The sequence below is a fragment of the Vulpes lagopus genome, chromosome 2 (assembly GCF_018345385.1).
Source record: "Vulpes lagopus strain Blue_001 chromosome 2, ASM1834538v1, whole genome shotgun sequence".
NCBI lineage: Eukaryota > Metazoa > Chordata > Mammalia > Carnivora > Canidae > Vulpes > Vulpes lagopus.
Window position 1 is genome coordinate 74,711,152 of NC_054825.1, and position 22,607 is coordinate 74,733,758.

At 42.2% G+C, this 22,607-nt stretch overlaps 1 protein-coding gene across 6 annotated transcripts in view; it reads right to left on the bottom strand.

Annotated features, from left to right (window-relative positions):
- The window catches only part of EIF2AK4 (eukaryotic translation initiation factor 2 alpha kinase 4), a 98,268-nt gene that overhangs the window by 47,289 nt on the left and 28,372 nt on the right, over window positions 1–22,607 (bottom strand). For all 6 annotated transcript variants that reach the window (XR_005986119.1, XR_005986118.1, XM_041744547.1 and 3 more), the window contains 8 exons: window positions 21,080–21,195; window positions 17,227–17,384; window positions 14,928–15,463; window positions 9,026–9,132; window positions 8,238–8,395; window positions 4,309–4,760; window positions 3,773–3,836; window positions 1,631–1,714 (listed from right to left, as the gene is read on the bottom strand). Coding sequence is in view for 4 of the 6 variants with exons in the window: in XM_041744547.1 (XP_041600481.1) it covers window positions 1,631–1,714; window positions 3,773–3,836; window positions 4,309–4,760; window positions 8,238–8,395; window positions 9,026–9,132; window positions 14,928–15,463; window positions 17,227–17,384; window positions 21,080–21,195 (1,675 nt within the window). In the remaining 2 variants the exon portion in view is untranslated. The remainder of the gene's footprint in view (window positions 1–1,630; window positions 1,715–3,772; window positions 3,837–4,308; window positions 4,761–8,237; window positions 8,396–9,025; window positions 9,133–14,927; window positions 15,464–17,226; window positions 17,385–21,079; window positions 21,196–22,607) is intronic.

The window sequence follows — 22,607 nt, forward strand, 5'->3', positions numbered from 1 at the left end:
TATAATGAAAAAAACTCAGCATTGAGTAAAAGTTTGTTTTACACGATTGTTTCCAAATTCTATCTAAGAAAGGCTAATTAAAACTCCAATGTCATTAGCCTTTCTCATTTGTCCTTTGAATTAGCAACAATGACCTTCAAGTCTAGAGCAAAATATTGTAAATATCAAAATATTCCGGACACAGTTCTTTCTCACCCGATTCTCAAATATTAATATATCAGAAAACAATGCAGTATCATTTAAATCTTAAATCAACATGTAGCATTTGATTTTGAAACTGGCCTATTCAAACCAGAGCCAGAACTGACATTTCTCATGAAGAAGGGTTTTGCTGTTTTTAAAGAGAGGAACATCCCCTCATGCTCTGCATAACCACCCACAGATTCTGACTCATCCTCCAGTCCCCATTCTGACTCATCCTCCAGTCCCCACGAGGGCCTGTGACTCCCAGACTGTGATCCTACCACACCTCTGGACATACCTCTCCTATGTACTTCTGATTCCTAACTGTCTAGAGACTGATGCCACGGAGTCCATACACAGTGAGGGGTTTAGGGGACAAATGCTTCATCATGTATGCGAGTTGTACCACAAAGGTTTTGACATTACTTAAAACTAGCTCTAAGTGCAGGAAAGCAACCGCCTAATTAATCTGTTTTGAAACACTATCCTTGGGGCACCTGGGTGGCTTAGTCGGTTAAGCATCTACCTTCTGCTCAGGTCATGATCCTGGGGTCCTGGGGTGGAGCCCTACATTGGGCTCCCTGCTCAGTGGCGAGTCTGCTTCTCCCTCTCCCTCTGTACCCCTTGCTCCGTGCTCTCTCAAATAAATAAACAAAATTTGAAAAAAAGAATTGAAACCCTATACTTGTCTGAGGCTTCACTTCTGGCACATAGTACTGCATCTCACACTTAATGATGTGATGAAAATACTAATAATGACACCCATGGCCTTATTCGCTTGAGGGGAGGAGCAGAGTGTTCCTCAATGGTCTGTGATCTTCCCTCTATGGGCAGAGTTCACCATGTCCAGGACTCTGTCCCTCAGGCATATGAGCAGGCTTCCTTTCAGGAAAGCCCCATTGGAACTGGTTTCCCTATGCTTTCTGTCACCCAGAGGTTCCAGGACAACTTCAGGTACTTTGCCTAAAGCTATGTTGGTATTTCTTCTGCACATGCAAGGATGCAGAGGCATCGCACTTACCTGTCCCGATGCAACTTGGTAGACAAAGTGGAATGTCTGTATGTGCACAGTCTAGCGTTTACAGAACTCAGATATGGTTCTAATTACCTTAAAGATGTTATTTCTCTTATTCTTCACATGTCACTGGGATAGCTAGATAGGCACAGAATGTGGGAGAAACTTGTCTGAGCTCACACAGCTGTGACTGGGGGATCTAGGATGAGAACTGTTACAGCCCTATGCCATCTCCTGCTACAGTACAGAAAATACGGGTTCAAGGCTAGGGGGAATGGCTTCTATGCTGTAATCCTCTCCAGTCAATTAATCTTTGGCAGTGCCGGGGGGCCCCCTTCTGCCCACTGTTTTGCTTTAGCCTTCAGAAACACACCCACCAGCAACCACTGGGAGCTGCTGTGTCGCCAAGATGCACTCGTGCCAGGGCCTCACCTGGATATACAGGTAGTGCACAGCTTCAATGGTTGTCGATGGTTCACTTTCATGGCAACTGTTCTTCCCATTGCAGTCTTCTTCCTAATCCAAGAGGAACACGTGAGAACTAAAAAATGGGAGCTGAAATGGAACATGATCATCACCATCCTCAAGTCATTTGTGCCCACCTCCACCACACATGGACATCCAGTTGCCTTAGAGGGGAGGCATCAGCAGAACGCAACCTCTGTCCTTCAGATGCTTCCAGCATCTAAAAGGCAATTGTGCTGTTACCAGAATCTACTGTGTAGTTCACAGGCATGTCACTATATATAATAAAGATGCAGGAAATAGGAAATAGATATTACAGTTGTGCGATCTACAGAAAGATTCCAAATCTAGTTGATTCATTCTCACCACAGATATCTTTCTATGGCTGAGAATGGCAGAATGTATACAAGCTGATATTTTAAGGTTTCAGATTTAATGGAAAGCCCTTCTTCAGAAACAGAAGATGAGAGATCAATCTTTAGCCAAAACATCTTAAATATGAAACTACCAAAAGGCACACTGTGGGCTATGCTACCTGCCACTTCCTGTGACTATGCTACCTGCCACTGCCTGTGACTATGCTACCTGCCACTGCCTGTGACTGATCCTGCAGACTGCTTCTCCACAGGGCTAGTCTATTCTTCCCCTACAGCTAGTTTTGTAATCCATGTCCCTTTTATTAAAAGGGTCTTTTATTCTTCCAATAAATGTATTTAAATACTCCCCCTCGCCAATACCACCCAGGGGAAAAGCACCAACTGAGGTAAAAGCATGAAACAGCATGAGATGGTTTCTGCTTTACAGTTTGTGGAAGCATTTTTCAATATTTTTCCTTTATCAAAGAAAACAAAGGCACTTCTGTTCTGCAAATAATCAAGTTGAACTCTTGAATCATTTACATACCCTGGGGATCATCTGTAGAAAACCGTTAATCTCTTGGAGGTTTCTACTCATCAATAGAATGCCCGTGGGATGTTGCCCTTAACTGAGCAAAACCAGGATTATAAATTTGGTGCTCCCATAATAATTAAATGCAGAACTAATGCTAAATTCAAAGAAGTATAGGTTATAATTTATAAATTTAAGCCAAGACGACTTGAAGGTGCTTTTTAAAAATTTTATTTATTGATTGATTGAAAGTGCTTCTAATGAAAAAAGGTAGTTATCTCTAAAAAATGCTGGGGGGGGAGGGGAATGCATTCAAACCTCCTTCAAATCAATTTAACTGCCTATCTAACAGGGCCTATATGTAGACTTTTCCTTATCTACAACTAATGCACTCATATAACTGCTTTTAATTCTATATTTACTCCTGGAAATGAAATTGTGGCACTCAACGTCCTACCATAGAAGTTTCCTCTGCACCAACAACAGACAGTCCTAGTGGTCAGGGCCACGCACCAGCATTCAGGGGCTCTGCTGGCTAGGCAGGGGAAGAGCAAATTGAGCAGAATCCAAGACCTGGAATAATGTTTTTCCAACTTTTCCAGCCTTCATCCATACAAAGAAATGTATTTTAGATCACACCCAGTTCATATACTCATGTGAGACACATTGTACCAACAGTTTACCCTTCTTGTTTACCTTTCTTGTGATGATATTGTGATACACATTCTCCACTTTCCCTACACCACTAAAAATTAAATAAAGCTGGTTGTGGCCCTCAACTGATTTCATAACCTGTTACAAGATAATGGCTCAGTGTTAAAACATTGTTCTAGATGACAGTTTATGAGAATAAATAATCCAGATTAATTGGTCACATAGAGACCAATGTAATTCTACAATCACTCAATTGAATGCCTATCCCCAGCCACATAATGTTTCTCCAAATCCTCTGTTAAATGGTTATTTCAAGAAATAAAACAAAAGTCAGCATGTCAATTTACTCTTCTCTTCTAAAAGCAGGCATGTTAGGTTATGTGGACAAATTAAGGCCTATAAATACAGGTGTAGCATAAAATTAAACAATCATGTTTTAAAATTGACAGTTTCCATATTTGTATATCAGAGTGAAGCTTTACTATCCCATCCGAGGTTTATAACATCAAACATTAGTTTTCTTACATGCCTACCCATGATAAAATGGTGTAATTTCTATTTACTTACCTGATTCTGACTCTTACTGTTCTCATCTTCAAAGATGACATCACTGTCAGAATCTGAAGCAGGTCTTAAAAAGAGAAACAGAGAAATACTAAAGAAATCAAATTCCCGGATGTCCGGGTGGCTCAGGGGTTGAGTGTCTGCCTTGGGCCTGGGGCGTGATCCTGGAGTCCGGGCATCGAGTCCCGGATCGGGCTCCCTGCATGGAGCCTGCTTCTCCCTCTGCCGATGTCTCTGCCTCTCTCTGTCTCTCATGAATAAATAAATAAAATCTTTAAAAAACAAAACAAAAAAGAATACTCTTTAAAAAACTTTCTCTCAATGGTACTAAGGTGAGGCTTGGAAAGGAATTTCTATTTTTCCTTTCTTTGGGGCTGGATTCTGGAGATCTTTTGAAGACTACAGGGAATGGACACCTCCGGTCTCAATATGGTTACTTCTGAACTCCTATTTCTCTTTGCCAACACAGTGGCAGCCTGGCTCTCCCAAGGAACACCCTCTCCGGGGCATGGGCCCAGTGCCCCCTCCAAGGCTCTTACAGGAAGGGCTGCGAGAAGACGCCCTCGTGATCGTCGTCGTCGTCGTCCTCCTCCTCCTCGCTGCTGGAGCCTGGGCGGGCGGAGGGGAAGCGGGCGCTGGCCGAACGCTCGCCGGATGTGCTCCACTCCACGGAGCTGAGGATGGGCGGTGGCGCGGCAGCCTCCACGCTACCGGCGCCGTCGCCGTCGGGGCTGTCGTTGCCTGGGGACGGCTGGGACAAAGCTCGCCCATCCGGTGCCTGGGGCCATGAGTCCGAGTCCTGCGGCAGCATCCCTGGGCCCACGGGCCGCTCGTATCTCTCTATCCAGGCGTTATAGTAGCGCACTATGTTCTCATGGTGCAGGCGCGACAGCAGCGTCACCTCGCCCTTGATCCTGCGGAAATGCCTACTGGCGGGATTGATGGGGATGCGCTTCACCGCGTAGCAGCAGCCATCCAGCTTGTTCTGCACCTGCCACGGGGAAGGGAGAGGAGGGAAACTGGTGCCACTCAGCCACGCATCCACCCTGTGACCCCATGTCCTCCCAAGGGGAGCCCAGAGTTCTGGATGAGAACCAACAGCTACAGTAGAGTGCCACATATTTCAACCTCTTAAGCTGAACAAAGTCTTGAAACTACGTGTATATTTAGCTTAATAAGAGACCTGGCGAAAACATGACCTGCATGTGAATCATTAATTTCACTGACAATTACATTTCTGCTTTTCCACTATCACATGTCATCTCAAATCTAAGAAATTATTATTTTAAGCCCACTTAAAATTTATTTTGGGGATGCCTGGGTGGCTCAGTGGTTGGGCATCTGCCTTTGGCTCAGGGCGTGATCCCAGTTTAGGGATCGAGTTCCACATCAGGATCCCTGTGAGGAGCCTGCTTCTCCCTCTGCCTAGTCTCTGTTTCTCTCTGTGTCTCTTGTGAATAAATAAAATATTTAAAAATATTATTTTGGGGACACCTGGGCGGTGAGAACCAGCCCTGTGCTGGCTCCATGCTCAGCGTGGAGTCTGCTTGAGATTCTCTCTCTCTCCCTCTGTCCTGCCAGCTCATGCTCAGTCTCTCTTTCTCACATAAATAAAATTTTAAGAACAAATACTATTTTCTAAACTCAGGTTTAGAGGTTTCACAATTTTAGTTTCTCTACAGATTGTTTCTCTAAGGTTTCACAATTTTAGTTTCTCTACAGGGTTTTTTTTTTTTAATACCTAAAGTCACTAAACCAAAATTAAACTAAAAAAAATGTTAATCCGAAAATAAATTCTAATTCTGGACGTACCAAACAGCGTAAACTTGGACAAATGACTTAACTTCTTTGAAACTTTTCTCATCTAGATGAGTGGCATGTACACCACCCCCCTCACCTCATAGGTGACTGACTGTAAGGATGAAATGTGTGAGGTGAGTAAGGTACTTAGGACCAAGACCTCATTGAGCAAGGGCCCAGTAAAACAAAACCAGTATCAACACAATTACTGCCCACTGATTTTATTACTAAGACTGTTTGTTACTAAGATTTATGTATAATTGACGATATGTTTTAAGACTAGAACAATGCAATTAAGAACACAATAAAATAAAAACAAAAATACATGAGAAAGTTCCAAAGTCTCCAACTGCTGCATAGAGACATTTTCTCTCTTGGGCAGTCACAGGATGCCACTGGATTGACTGAAGTTAACTTTTACAAAATTTTGTTCACTAGAACATTCTGGACCCAATGTGCAGGTCGGCTGAGGTGATGAAAGGCAACAACTTGGCCATGGGCAGAGGGACAAACTAGTTGATTACAAAATACAAAATAAAGCATCATTCTCATAGGTTTCGATTAGAATGAGAAAGGAGTATTATAAAATTGAGTTTCAGATTATTTTTGTGTGGAAATAGTGGCAAGGAACATGCTTTTGAGTAGAACATATACAAATCTGAATGATGGTCTCCTCTCTTACTACATGTATGTAACCTCATGCAAATTATGTAACTTCTCTGAAGGTCAGTTTCCTCAACCGAAAAATGCGGATAATACTTACTTTGTAACAATGTCACAAAATTGAAAGACAAGGTTTGTGAGCCAACTGGCACACAACCTGAAATATGGAATGTGCCCCAAAAAGCTATAGCCCTGTGTTCTTTTACTGCCATATCATTAATAGAGTAGAAGACAGTGGAAAGTCTTGGCATGGTCTTCAACCTTGAGACTTGGAAAACATCACAAATGCCTTGAGTCACTGAGTGGGGTGTGGAGCTTGCTACACTGCAAACTCCCAGGGATTCACTTATTAAAATGGAAAGATGCCTGGACCATAATGGGGCCAGCTGCTCATGAAATGCCAAATCACTGAACAGAATGGCCTACCCTAACCTGGAAAGTGATGAAGTGTGAGGGCTGTGGCCTCAGATGGAAAAAGCCACAGAAAAACTTTGGGGCTTAAATTACTACACGTTTTAATTATATGAGCCTACTCATCTTTTTTTTTGTTTTAAAGATTTTATTTACTTGACAGAGAGAGAGCAAAAGCAGGGGGAGCAGCAAGCAGGGGAGAGGGAGAAATAAGCTCCCCAGTGAGCATGGAGCCCCAAAAGGAGCGCTATACCAGGACCCTGAGATCATGACCCAAGTCAAAGGCAGATGCTTAACCAACTAAGCCACCCTCTACTAAGTAGGTACCCTCTACTCATCATTTTTTAGTACTAGTAAGGAAATGGAGTTTAACAATGTATCACATTCAAGAATCTAAAATACAAACAAGTTAAAGGACTTGATCAAAATTACAGTGAGTTAAAGGAATAATATATACATCAATCATCCATTCCCCTGTAGAGCACTGGGATTACCCAATTAAGTATTTGCCCACAGTAGGTCTATTTAACCACCTAACGATCATGTCTATACTTTATGAAGAAAGTTGAGGGCAGCCTGGGTGGCTCAGCGGTTTGGCGCTGCCTTCAGTCCAGGGCCTGATCCTGGAGACCTGGGATCGAGTCCCACGTTGGGCTCCCTGCATGGCGCCTGCTTCTCCCTCTGCCTGTGTCTCTGCCTCTCTCTCTCTGTGTTTCTCATGAATAAATAAATAAAATATATATTTTTTTAAAGTTGAAAATTTTCCATGATCCTGTAACTTCCTTTTGGAAAACTTAAGATTGTCCTTCTGTCTCTGATTACCACAGAAAAACTTTTTGTTTTGGGGGTTGTTGTAAAAGGCCTTCTACAATAATACTGGTAACCCTTCCTAATAACACTCTCAGAATCCTAAACAGGCATATACCCTCTTGATGATGGGCCATTTTATTTTGTGAAAGATAACATGTCTTATGTGGCTTTAATAATACATTATTAGCCTGGGTCTCCTAAAGTCAAAATACTTAAATTACATAAGAACAGCTGAAATCTCTACCTCAAGGGGCAGGTAATCCTAAATTCACCCAAATAGACCAGAATGCAGAAGGGAAGACCTAACAACAGCACATCTTCATAATGCACCACAAATTTTCTCTCTCAGTAACAGATGGGAAATGAAAGCCACTGAGACCATCTAGGGCCATTTTGCAGTGAATCCCACCTCAGCTCTAACCTCACAGCCCTTTTATCTACAACACCTCTGAAAGCAAATGGGATAAAAAGGACAATTTTCTTTCTGAACCAAAGCACAGAAAAATGGTCATGTAGAGGTCTTGGCTCCACTTGAAACGCTGGTATAATCATGTGGTTTTCACAGTAATGCACTGCATCAAGGGAGGGAGGAGGAAATGATGAGTTCTTAATGTGTCCAGTGTAACTTTAGGTAAAGCCTTTAATTCTGCAAAGGTGATGATGATCATAGTTTCAAATGGTCATATTTACTTCTCTCCCCACTCTGAAAAAAGAACTTCCTAAGTCTGCGGTGAGGGAACAGTGAAGGACTCTAGAGGGCCTGGGCACAACTCTGTAACCACACCTTGATGACAGCTCCGAAGGCTCCTTTGCCGAGAAGCTGTAATTCTTCAAACTCAATAAAATATCGGGAAAACTGTCTCTGTGTCTCACTGAAGAATGCTGCACTGGGTAGCTGCTTACTAGGAATAACAGTCTCAACATAATCTTGTCCTCCAGAATCTGAGTTAAAACAAAATGAGAGAGGCAAGTGAAGCATTAGAAAAACAGGAAGAGATGCAAAACCCAACAACAAAGCCAGGGCTGAAAGAAGGGGACCCAACCCGTAGTTAGGTAAAAAGTACCTCTTACCTGGCACAGACCCTTCAACACTTTTCTTCACCTCGTTCTCCTTCAAGTAGGTGGCATATACACTAGCCCAGGTTATGAGCAGGGCTGAGTGAGACCCACGGTGAGGGAATGACTTCTTGATAGAGCCAGAACCCAAACCCGGGTCTCCCCACCCATCCCCAGCTCTGCTATCAACACAGTTACTACCCATTGATTCCTTAGTCTGCTCCTTGAGTAGCAATAGGGAAATCTAGTTACATGGCAATAAGGTGACAGGACAAGAAGGGGGACCCAACACTGAGAGAGATTATCCCAACGAACACTCGATCTGTTGAGGCTGGAAAAACCAGGACGGCAAAAACAGTTGCACACGCACAGTATGTACTCAATGAGTGGATTTATGTACAGCTCGGTATGCAAAAGATAAATGATGGAGGCAGGCCGTTCCAGTCTTGGGCTTCTGCATCCTTTCAAAATAATTTATGTCAAACAGGGTTTAAAAAAGAGTGGTACCAGACTTACCGTCAGGACTCTGTTCCAATAAAGACATTTTCGGCTGTGGATTGATAAAGCTGTGTTTCAACAATTGTTGGGGACTCCATCTTTCCTTGTCATCCAAGCAAACACACCTCAGTGAGAGGGCAGAAAGAATCTCAGCAACACAGAAAATAATCACTAAACTCGTTAGTCCAACAGTTTATTTTCTTTTTTATTTATAGAAATAATGTAAATACACATGATACCAAAATCTACTCATAAGTGAATACATGCTGATCATCAGGCTGGCTGTAAGTGGGGAATCAAAAAATAGACATTCTCTAGAGGCAGCAAGACTCACCTCATGGAACAATTTTTTTTTTACAAGATACCACAAGTTATCATTCCTCCTAAATAATTGAGTTCTAACCTAGACCTCTCCAGAGACCAGTGAAAAACAAAGCTTTCCAAAAGAAGAGCAAACGTGATAGCTGGTGCAGGGTTGGGGCCCAATAGGATAAACTTTGGATGAAGCCTGTTCCTGCTAAGAAGTAACATGGTAATGGTTCAGGACTACTTTTAAAAAGTCCCACATTTTATCATGTATTTTCTTTTAATTCTCGTTCCTTGAACATTGTTTGATATTCTAAGAAATAATTTTTTGCCTTTTAATGAAGACAAACCACACCTTTAACCCAGTGGGTTCTAAAGATGGGGTGGCATCAGTACCAGTATTATCTGGGAATTTGTTACAAATTCTATTCCAACCTTGTCCTAGAAGACCAGCAGCTCTGGTGGTTTGGGCAGTAATCTGCACTTTATCAAGCTGTCCAGGTGATTTCAATTCAAGATAAAGTCTGAGAACAACTGTTTTAACTAATCTAAGATGTTTGCTTTAATTACAATGACTCAAGGAGCACCACTTGGGAGCACTTTACCCTAATTCTCAACAATATTTAAACGAACCAACCATCATTGTGAATTCTATATCACCTGTAGCTATGTAGTGGCGCAGTAACTTCCTTAACAGGTAACATCTTATTTTTTTATGTCAGCGCAAAATGCAAGGCACTCTTAATTCCATACTTTGAAATGGACAAGACCACAATAAAAGCATTTGCCTAAGACACTGTTTTTTTTTCCTCTGAATTTAAGATTAATCTAATTTTTTAAAAAGATTTTATTTAATTTATTCATGAGAGGCACACACAGAGACAGAGAGCGAGAGAGAGAGAGAGAGAGAGAAAGAGAGACAGGCAGAGGGAGAAGCAGACGCCATGCAGAGAGCCCGATGTGGGACTCGATCCCGGGTCTCCAGGATCACTCACGTCCTGGGCTGAAGGCAGCGCTAAACTGCTGAGCCACCCGGGCTGCCCAAGATTAATTTTAATTATATCAGTAAAAAAGCTTATCTTCTCCATGCAAATATTAAAACATTACTGATTATGATAGTCTTTGACCAAAATCCCATCTCTCTCCAATTCCTCTGCTCCCCTTCAGTGTCTGTCATTCCAGGCTTTTTTCTATGCATTTAACACAATAATATATAACATATAGTTTTGTTTTGTGGATGTCGTTTTTTTAATGACATCATCCTATATTATCCTCAACTTGCTTTTTTCATTTGACCATGGAAAACGTTTTGTACCCAATTCCACTGTTGGGGGGATGGGGAGCCACCAATCAATTCTCTAACACCAGTTGGGTATCATAATTCGACTCATTTCTGACATTATCTACCCAGAGATAGCATCAGATCTCACAGGTTGAAGGCTCATTCCTTTAAGACTGCCCCCAATCGGGATCCCTGGGTGGCGCAGCGGTTTGGCGCCTGTCTTTGGCCCAGGGCGCGATCCTGGAGACCCGGGATCGAATCCCACATCGGGCTCCCGGTGCATGGAGCCTGCTTCTCCCTCTGCCTGTGTCTCTGCCTCTCTCTCTCTCTCTCTGTGACTATCATAAATTAAAATAAAAAAAAAATTAAAAAAAAAAAAAAAAAGACTGCCTCCAATCCTTTGTAGATGCCAATGGCAACCTGTGCTTTCAACCATCCAGCTACAGATCAGAGATCTCAACAACCTCCTCCTTGGATTCAATCAGTCTGCTATAGTGCTTCACAGAACTGAGAGACATTTTATTTACTGGAATAAAATATTTTTTTATTTTATTATTTATTTTATTATTTTATTATTTATTTATATTTTCTTATGAAAGGATATAACTCAGGAACAGCCAGACAGAGGAAATGCTTAGGGCGAGGTGTGTGGAGAAAGCACAGAGCTTCCATGCCGGCCCAAGGCTCCCTCCCAGCACCTTCATGTGTTCACCAACCTGCAAGCTCTCCAAGCCCCATGCTTTTGGATTTTTCAAAAAAGATTTATTTATTCATGACAGACACAGAGGGAGAAGCAGAGACACGGGCAGAGGGAGAAGCAGATTCCCTGCAGGGAGCCTGCTGTGGGACTTGATCCGAGGATCCCAGGATTACAACCTGAGCTGAAGGCAGCCACTCAACCACTGAGCCACCCAGGTGTCCCTCCTTTTGGAGTCTTTATGGAGGCTTCACTACACACACACACACACACACACACACACACACACACACACACACACACGACTGATTCAATCATTGGCCACTGGTGATCGATTCAATGTCTAGCCCTTCTGTTCACCCCACAGATTAGGAAGCTCAACACCTCTAGTCAATGGTTGGTTGTCAGGTCAGTTCCCTGGGCTACCAGCCTAAATTCTCAGAGCGGATCCTTAGGCCAGTTCCAAAATTTACCTCATTAACAGAAGAAGAGACACCTTACTGCCTAGAAAATTCCAATGGTTTTAAGAGCTCCCTGCTTGCAACAGGGATGAAGACCAAATATATCTTTCTTATTATAAATCATAATATTACACCATATGTCTTAGAGATCTTTCTTCCAAGCCAGTACTATAATAAGATCTTTTTTGAGCTTCCCAGAATTTATTCACGATACACACATTCTTCTGTTGCACGTTTAGATTATTTCCAATTTTTCACTTGTACAAAAAACTGCTACAGTGAACATTCCTAGACACATCCTGTTGGGTTTCTCAAGTCCCTTGTCACCTGTAACTCAACTATGACAATAATCAAGAAAATTTTAAAGCTTACCTAGAATGAATTGTAACTTTAAGAGATTTTATAGCCACCAGGATTCTCAGTTAAAAAGATGAAATTTTCTGAGCCAAACATTTTGGCATCATAGTAGCTCTAAGTAGCACAGGCAAATGCTAGGTTCATCTCTGAAAAAGGATGAAATGCCTGAAAGTCACCCTGTTAGATTCACTGTCCTCTCTACTGAGGACGGAGTTGATAACATTGTCTCAGCAAGGCCACTCTACAGGTGTGTGTGAGCTCATCTTATCCTCACAGCCACCTTGGGATGTAGGCAGTGCTACTAATATTAAATTACTAAATTAAAATTAAAGTATTGGGATCCCTGGGTGGCGCAGCGGTTTGGCACCTGCCTTTGGCCCAGGGCGCGATCCTGGAGACCCGGGATCGAATCCCACGTCGGGCTCCCAGTGCATGGAGCCTGCTTCTCCCTCTGCCTATGTCTCTGCCTCTCTCTCTCTCTCTCTCTCTCTGTGTGTGTGTGTGTGTGTGTGTGTGTGTGTGACTATCATAAATAAATAAAAAAAATTTTAAAAAAATAAAATTAAAGTATTAAATTAGGGACGCCTGGGTGGCTCAGCGGTTGGGCATCTGCCTTGGTTCAGGATATGATCCCGGAGTCCCAGAATCAAGTCCCGCATTGGGGTCCCTGCGGAAAGCCTGCTTCTCCCTCTGCCTGTCTCTGCCTCTCTGTGTCTCTCATGAATAAATAAATAAAATCTTAAAAAAAAAAGTATTAAATTAAAATGATCCATTTTAACAGGGACAAACCATAGGGTAGAGAGTTTAAGTACTCAGCCGGGAAGGGGTAAAGGTAGGATCTAAATCCAGCTGTCCAGGCTACGGCCATACCACCCTAAACGCATCCGATCTCATGTAATTCCAGCTGTCTGGCTCCAGTCAGGGCTCTTTCCTATCACAGCGATTGATACAGAGCAAAATCTTCCTCCAGAGGATATTCACCAAGAAATCAAAAGACAACTACAAATGAAATAAATGTTGCCATGCTAGTGTTGTTGGTGAATGATTTTTTTTTCTTTGTTTAACTGGGGCTGAACAGTAAAGGACAGTACAGGGCAGCTCCTCCTTCACCAAGCCCATCAAACCAGTCTAGGATGAGAGAGGAATATACAAAAAAAAACCAAAAAACTAAAGGACAACCATGTTAAACAGAGTAAGAAGTAGTGCTGATCTAAAGTTCGAAACCAACAGGAGTGAGTGATTCTCTAAGGAGAAAACTAGGAAAGTTGTGAGTCTGTCATTTTGCTATAAAATGTGAGAGACACCACGCACTTAAACCTTCCCGTGTTGTTGTTTTTTTTAATACATAATGCAATTTGCTAAAACACCCTTGACCCGTGAAGAAGGGCTGAAAGCAAAAGGTGACATTGTGAAGAATGAAATGAGTCTATCAGGGGTCCTAGCGCCATATTTCCACTGAGGTCATTTTAGCCTATGTCATCCTCCGGGTGCATTTAAATATATATTTTTAAAGTTCTATTGCATTTAAGAGAAGTTGCAAAAGATTCCTTTGGAAATCTTAAGATTTCTATACTTTCAGGAGGGAATACGGTATAAAGAATCAAAGCTGGCCTCTTTGTGTAACATCATGTCTGCTTCTGTTTTACAGTACACAGAAACGATCTTAAACAGAAGGGCAGCTACTTTCATCTTTGTAATAGGTAATGAGTAAGTAACAAGTAACGATACAGCTTGGGTCAAATGGCAATTGAGACAGATGGGAACAGTAGTGAGTGGATAAAAGTGAATGGCTGGGAAAAAGAGAGAAAAGACAGAGCGGCAGAAAGGGAAAGAAACCAGTCCAGCTCAACTTCCACAGGAAGGTTGGACCAGGGAAGTGTCTGAAAAAACCCACTCTGAAGGGATCTTATTTTTTGTTTGACAGAGAAACCAAGAGAACCCACGTCTGGCTTGGACAGAGCAGTGAGGCAGGGGCTAAGCTGCAAAGCACCGCAGGGAAGGACCCGAATAAACACATTAGGCCCTAGGTGGACCTTTCAATAAATAACTCTCTCAAAGCAGCTGGACTTGGCTCTGCAGGGAAATGTATACCTGGAATTTACCAGTGTTGAAAATCCTATGGCCAGTGTGAGAAAGTCACTGCATTCTATGACCTGGCTGAATGAGACCCTGCTCATGAAGAACGGTTACAAAGAACAAGGGACAGAACTGTGATGTTCCTCATGCTGTTTTCTAGATAGGGAGCCTTGTCTTCAACCCCTTAGGAGCCAGCAGCTAAGGGATATAGTGAGCAACTTCCATGTGGAATACGTGGGCATCTGTCCCTGGAGCAATCCCTGTTAACTTCCTGGATATACTAGGCACTCTTCAAAAGCAGTTTGAAAATCTTCCTAAAGCCTTAGTGAATGGAGGACAATATTCGAGGTAAGGGAATGAAAATGTTAAGCAGGAAAACAAGCTATGTGGCTGGGAAAGGGGCTGGGAGAACAAAGAATGTTTACTCCGATCCTGTTCCTCACTTTTCAGCTTAAACATATCACATAGATGCTGAGCAAATTCAAGCACAATTACAAGTTCAGGACGAGGGGAGCCTGGGGGGCTCAGTCGGTTAAGCGGCTGCCTTCGGCTCAGGTCAGGACCCCAGGTCAGGATCCTGAGGGCCTGGGATAGAGCCCTGCTGTGGGCTCTGCGCTCAGTGGGGAGTCTGTTTGTCCCTCTGCCCCTTCCCCTGCTCATGCCCTCCCGCCCCCAAATAAATAAAATCTTTAAAAAGGTCAGGAGTAAAGAGCAATTAGAGAGAATCTCAATGATACTCACTTCTTTAGAAAATCTTGGAAGTCAGCTGGTAAGTCATTAGGGATGGTCACAGGGTACTCTCCGCATTCTTGTCCTTGGCTGAGGAAGAGCAGCAGAAGGCCAAGACACCAAACATCCCCTTTCTTCCCCGTTTTATAAGGTAGGGCACTGTCACTAAAACTAACTCGGCTCTGCTCAAACACATCCTCCTTGCAAATGTCTGCTAGGCGCTTTGAAATGCTGTAGTCCGTAATCTTGACATTGCCCTCTGCATCCACCAAGACATTTGATGCATTCAGAACCTTGTGCACCACGTCGTTGCTGTGCAAATAATCAAGGCCAGACAAGAGCTGAGTTGTGTACTTGCGGAGTTGATGCACAGGGATGGGGCCTGAATGGCTCAGATGTGCAGAGAGGGAGACCCCATTTATGTGCTCCAATAAAATGTCCACCATGATGGAGTCATCTTGCTCTTTGAGATTCATTGCAAAGTAGCGTACTACATTTGGATGGCTCAATTTTACCAGTGAGTTGAATTCCGTTTCTGCCCCTTGAATCTGGTAAAGAAAAACACCACTAAGATAATATTGTATTGATCAGCATTAACTGGTGTTTCACTTCACGAGTTAAATATTTAATAGAAAATGTACTCTCGGGATCCCTGGGTGGCGCAGCGGTTTGGCGCCTGCCTTTGGCCCAGGGCGCGATCCTGGAGACCCGGGATCGAATCCCACATCGGGCTCCCGGTGCATGGAGCCTGCTTCTCCCTCTGCCTGTGTCTCTGCCTCTCTCTCTCTCTCTCTCTGTGACTATCATAAATAAATAAAAATTAAAAAAAAAAAAAAAAGAAAATGTACTCTCAAAGGAGAAGGGATATTTTCTGAACTGTATCCTCCTCGAAATTGTAAGGCCAACCTAACACTTTATAAAGATGAAAGCAATTTAATTCTCAACTTCTGTGATCTCAAAATCTAGTGTACAAATACAAATTGGCAAGCAACTTGTTTTTTTGGAAGTAGGCACCACAACCAGGGTGGAGCCCAACATAGGGCTTGGAACTCATTACCCTGAGATCTAGACCTGAGCCGAGATCAAAAGCCAGGATGTTTAACCGACTAAGCCACCCAGGTGCCCCCCAAATTAATCGCTCTTCTCTTTTATTTTTTAATTTTTAAAATTAAAAAAAAACTAATTTTTTTCACAAACCTTTCCTGATTAGTGTGACTAGCTGGCTCAGTCGGTGCAGTGGGCAACTCTTGATCACAGATTGTGGGTTCAAACCCCATGGTGGGTGTAGGGATTACTTAAAAATAATTTAAAAGTCTTAAAAAAAAAAAAAAAAGAAAGAAAAAGCCTTTCCTGTTCATAAAGAATCAATGTCAACCTTTTTAAATAAGTACTAACACAAAAGAAAAAAACCCCACAAATTGCTCATATGGTCACTACACCCCCATTTTAAATTTTATTTATTTATTCATGAGAGACACAGAGAGAGGCAGAGACATAGGCAGAGGGAGAAGCAGGGTCCCTGCAGGGAGCCCAGTGTGGGACTTGATCCCAGGACTCCAGGATCATGCCCTGGGCCAAAGGCAGGTGCGAAGCAACTGAGCCACCGAGGGATCCTACAAAAACCGTTTCAATTTCAGTATATTTACTTCCAGTTTTTCTACCAGAAATACATATTTCTAAACACAATGCGTTCCTACTGTTTGTAATCTCATTATTATGTAACTGTGTGACATGCAATGTTAAATATTCTCCTTAAACTCAGCATTATAAACTAATGTTAAAATTGTCCAGTCCCCTAAAATTCAGATCTGCTGCAAAGACTTCAAAAGATTGCAGAGGGACACCTGGGTGACTCAGTGGTTGAGTGTCTGCCTTCGGCCCAGGGCGTGATCCTGGAGACCCGGGATCAAGTCCCGCCATCAGGCTCCCTACATGGAGCCTGCTTCTCCCTCTGCTTGTGTCTCTGCCTCTCTCTGTGTGTCTCTCATGAATAAATAAATAAAATCTTAAAAAAAAGATTGCAGAAAGCACAAGAATGAAGTATTATTAGCTCCAGGTGGAGATGGGTATTAATGCCCTCAGAAAGGCAGAAAAAGAGTATAGGAAAAAGCCGTACAAGTCATAACCATGTTCTGAGTGTGGTGAAAGGGGTAACAAGGGGCTGAGAAAACTCTGGAAAAGAAGCAGGTCCCCCACCATCACCTCCAGTTAAAAGCCCAGCTCTTTTGTTCTGCTACCTCATCAAGTTGGGCATGGGGGGTAGGGGGTAGAGGGGAGAGGCCTCTGCTCAGGGGACCCCTGGGATGCCCACCTGCTTTTTGCACTTATCAATCTTCTCCTTCTCTTGACTGGTAAGGAACGGGCCCATTTTTTTCTGCCACCGAAGGACCCACTCATGCAATGACACAAAGTTGCCAGTGGCCGTTTCCAAAGCATTATAAACTAATTTTCCAAGCTGCTCATCACTGCCTGCACATTGAAAGAAAATATGATGAAATCTCACTGGTCTGCTTTCTGCTGGGGTCAAGAAAGAGGAGCTATATCTTCATTCATGCATTCAACAGTGGATACCACATGCAAACTATAAAAAATGATTTCATATAATATACACTCTGTTATAATCAAATTTTTAATATTTTACAACATACTCTGAACTCTTAAATATTAATTTTTACAAATGGACAATAATTGACTATAAGATTTTAGCATCAGATCAGTGTTTTCCTCTACTAGCCATTATTCGCAACGTGACTTTCATGACCGGTTCACTTCTGATGACCATGCCTACCCTCATGTGACTAATGACCAACTAATGTGATGAAAGGAATTTGGAAATAGGCGCAGTCCACTGAGATTACTCCACCAAGGTAGATTACTGTGCATAGGAAAAACAAGTTTTAACAATTTCGAAACTTCAACAGATCAATGATCTTATAAAATGCGAGTATATGCAACAAATACAAACTGGCCACTGGTTTTGGGGGAAGGAACCAGAAATGAGTTTAAATTTGAAGCTAGAAAGACAAGACATATTTATTTAATAATAGGTATATGGTTTCCACTCATATCTGGGAGAGTGAAATTTCTATAACGCCAATTTTTATTAAAGACTGTGATAGAAAATTACCAAAAAATTGGAAATGAAGAAAAGTACCACCCACAATATCACCATTTTCTCTTCCACTTCCCTCTACTTTTTTTCTAATTTACCAAATCATAGCATATATGACAGGGTTTCTTACCCTTGACACCAGGACATTTTAGACTAACTCTTTTGCTGAAAAGGGGGGTCTTGTGTACTGCAAGGTGTTTAGCAGCATCCCGGGCCTCTACCCACTAGATGCCAGTAGCACCCCTACCCTAGTCTTAACCATCGAAAATAGGTCCACAAATGTCCCCCAGGGGACAAAACTACCCCCAACTGAAAATCACTGATATATAGTATTTTGTCTTTTTCCCTTAGTACATAAATGATAGTTTTCAAAAACAAAATGATACTTTTCCATGATGCTACTGTCTTCATAATGAAAAAAACTGTTCCAAAGAAATGATGTACTTATTTTTTCCATTTAAAAATGCAAGGTAACCTGTATTTATAAGACAAAGTAGTCTTAGCAAAATTACTTTAGAGAGGGCAGCCCCAGTGGCGCAGCAGTTTAGCGCCACCTGCAGCCCAGGGCGTGATCCTGGAGACCAGGGATCGAGTCCCCTGCTGGGTTCCCTGCCTGGAACCTGCTTCTCCCTCTGCCTGTGTCTCTGCCTCTCTGCCTCTCTCTCTCTCTCTCTCTCTCTCTCTCTCTCTGTGTGTGTGTGTGTGTCTCATGAATAAACAAATAAAATCTTAAAAAAAAAAATACCTACTTTAGAGAAGTGTGTCTGAACTAGTTCACCTAGACTTTTTAATGGAGAAGCAGTTTTTAACCTCATTAGAAATGCTGGCAACTTAAAAAAGAAAAAAAAAAAAAAAAGAAATGCTGGCAACTTAAGAAATTTTAATGAAAATGATCAGTTATGCTAGTTATAAACAACTCCTGACATTCTGAGCCTAAGGCAAAAAAACAAATTCCTTGATGTATGAATATATTTCAACCTAAGGAAGCAACCTGTGGAACGTGGGGTTTAAGCAGTACACACTGGGAGAGACATGATTTTAATATGGGATGGAATGTGATGTGATTTACATAAAGCCTAATTAAATGTGTGCGTCATACAGTACAATGTCTCGCAATATGTATCTCCTCAATTGGAACCCAGTGGGTATCTCCTAATTGCTGGCTGGAGGGGTTTTTCTGTATTGTGATTTTGTTATCACCACCCTCTTGTCACTTTTTCATGATGGGGATAATAAAAGGGACAAAAGAACACATTGCAATGAGGCTGAAGGAAGTATGTTACCAGAAGATTTCTTTTTTTTTTTTTATTATTTATGATAGTCACACAGAGAGAGAGAGAGAGGCAGAGGGAGAAGCAGGCCCCATGCACCGGGAGCCCGACGTGGGATTCGATCCCGGGTCCCCAGGATGGCGCCCTGGGCCAAAGGCAGGCGCCAAACTGCTGTGCCACCCAGGGATCCCCCTTACCAGAAGATTTCTGACTGCAACTCTATTAAGTGTTAATGATCATTTGTACAGACGGTCTCCATAGTGCTTTATCCATCAGCTTTCTCTGCTTCTAACAGCTTTAAGTGGAAAAACTAATGTTAATTAGTTCAGCTTTTATAAAACATTTCCTAAAAAATCAGGACATATTTTAAAAATCAGACCTGTTGTGAGAAAGCTAATAAATAATTTACGTGATGGTTTTATTAAAAAATGTTGACTACAAATGTGTCCCCTAATGAGGGTATTAACTAAGGTAAATTGATCTAATGTGTACCAGTGAGAATTAGAAACTAAGCGAAGGTAATAAGCATCTGGATTAATTTGCCTTCCTGGTTTCTCCATATTATTGAAAGCAGTGAGTTTTATGTTAACAGTTTGGGAGCCTGAAATGCCTCTAAGTCAAGGACAGTCTTAGGTCCAAGGTCATGAACCTGCTTAAATGGTTGCTTTGTCTGAATAGGGCACACTCTGTGTACACATGGTCTTGTACAGTTCAGGCTGCTTTCTGATAGCCAAGGTTAAGTGTTCAGTTCATAGACTCTTCAGATATCTGGTTTGTTCTCCCTTTTATCTGCTGCTTGCTCCTGGTAACTCCCCTGCTAATTTGTATCTCCTTAAAGGGCATGGGAAAAAGACACCAAAAGAAAGTAAATTCAGGGATGCCCGGGTGGCCCAGCGGTTTAGCGCCTCTCTTCGGCCCAGGCCATGACCCTGGAGACCTGGGATCGAGTCCCACATTGGGCTCCCTGGATGGAGCCCTGCTTCTCCCTCTGCCTGCATCTCTGCCTCTCTCTCTCTGTGTGTCTCTCATGAATAAATTAATAAAGTATATTTTAAAAAAAGAAAGTAAATTCATATAGATAATTTGGCTGTTAGCTTTGGTAAGAATATTCATGCGATTGAAAATTAAATTGTCAAAATCACTACATGCAAGTGACCCCTACACCAAGTAGTGGCTGTATCTGAATGGCTGATAAAAGATATACACTTATGCAAAAAAGTAAATAATGAAAACTTGACTTTAACATAAACAATCCAAATCACAAATTGCTAAACCAGCTTTATTCTAAATAGCCCTTAGTAGACAAAATTGCTAAGTAAGACAGATGGAAAATAAATAAGCTCGTTTTCCTGGCCAGCAATGCCAAGCAGGAAAATGCTATTGAGATGGGTATCAACTTTAGAAAATTACACTTCGTCATTTTATTACACATATTTTATCAGCAATTGATGCACATGATGCAAAATTCTAGCGATTCTTATTTTTGACCATTTTGGTTTCAAAAAGCTTGAGGAATTATAATAATGACAAATGTTAAATGATCTTTAAGCTAACAATACTTCCAAGAGCTTAGGTTTTAATTTCCATTTTACGGAAGGGGAAACCTAAGCATAATGACCTCTTTCTGGTCATTAGCTAACAGGAACTAGAATGACTTACTGAGTTGACAGCCTTCCCTGGACCACACTGCTTCAGACAATGCAGTGTCCGTTCCACCCCATCCTTCCATGATTAACTTTTGTCGCTAGAATAATTTAAATCAATTTAGCGAATTTACTCACCAATGCACCTCCCTTTGTAAACCATGAGCTGATCAGGACTACCCATAGAGAAATACAGGACTTCACAAGAGCCAGAAGAATCTTCACTACTACACAGAGAATACTGACGTTCTCGCCTTCAAAACAAATTTAGACAATGATTTTTTTTTTAACTTAAGATTAACACAGGAAATTCTTGCCCCTCTGTTTTCTCCTGTTTACTACCCCATTCACTGTCTAATATCTATCTCCACTAGGAACTGAGTTCAAGTGCTAATGGGATCGGTAGCACCCCACTCTATTGAGGTCCTCTCCATATGAACTCTACAGATCCCTAAATCTACGTCTGTGCTGTCCAACAGGGTAGCCACTAGCCGCATGTGGCTATTTAGATTTAATCAAAATGAAATTAAAAATTCAGTTCTGAGCAGCCTGGGTGGCTCAGTGGTTTAGTGCCACCTTTAGCCCAGGGCATGATCCTGGAGACCCAGGATAGAGTCCCACATTGGGCTCCCTGCATGGAGCCTGCTTCTCCCTCTGCCTGTGTCTCTGCCTCTCTCTCTCTCTCTCTCTCTCTCTCTGTGTGTCTCTCATGAATAAATAAATAAAATCTTTAAAAAAAAAGTTTTAGAGGGAAAAGATGAATCATTAGGAGTGAAATAAATGAAATATTGAGACTTTTCAAAGTTTAAATGTCAAGAAAACAACAAAAGTGGTACAAATAGAATAGAATGTATAGGGACGCCTGGGTGGCTCAGCGGTTTAGCGCCTGCCTTCAGCCCAGGGCGTGATCCAGGAGTCCCGGGATCGAGTCCCACATCGGGCTCCCTGCATGGAGCCTGCTTCTCCTTCTGCCTGTGTCTCTGCCTCTCTCTATCTGTGTCTATCATGAATAAATAAATAAAATCTTTAAAAAAAAAAAAAAAAGAATAGAATGTATAACAGTGGTAATCATTCTGAAGGATAAAAAGCAAATCTCATAAAGTCTGAGAAGGAATAGAGGCAAAAGCCAGTGGCACTGATGTTTCCTATTTTCACCCAAGAGATGTATATATATTGGGTGCTCATATTGTCTATTTTAGACTCATCCAAAATTGAGTTTAGAACAACCTTTAGGAACCTAATTCATTTATGAGTAAAACAGCTTATGAACTGCATCAGAAATAACCATCCCTGAGACACCTGGGTGGCTTAGTCAGTTAAGCACTGGACTTTGATTTTGGCTCAGTTCATGATCTCAGGGTTGTGAGATCAAGCCCCACGTTGGGCTCCACTGGGCTCTGCACTGGGTGTGGCGCCTGCTTTAGATTCTCTCTCTTGGGGCAGCCTGGGTGGCTCAGCGGTTTAGCGCCACCCTCAGCCTGGAGACCCAGGATCAAGTCCCACGTCGGGCTCCCTGCATGAACCCTGCTTCTCCCTTTGCCTGTGTCTCTGCCTCTCTCTTTCTCTGTCTGTCTGTCTCTCATGAATAAATAAAATCTTTAAAAATAAAAAAAGATTCTCTCTCTCCTTCTCCCTCTGCCCCTTCCCCCACTCCAGCTCCAAAAAA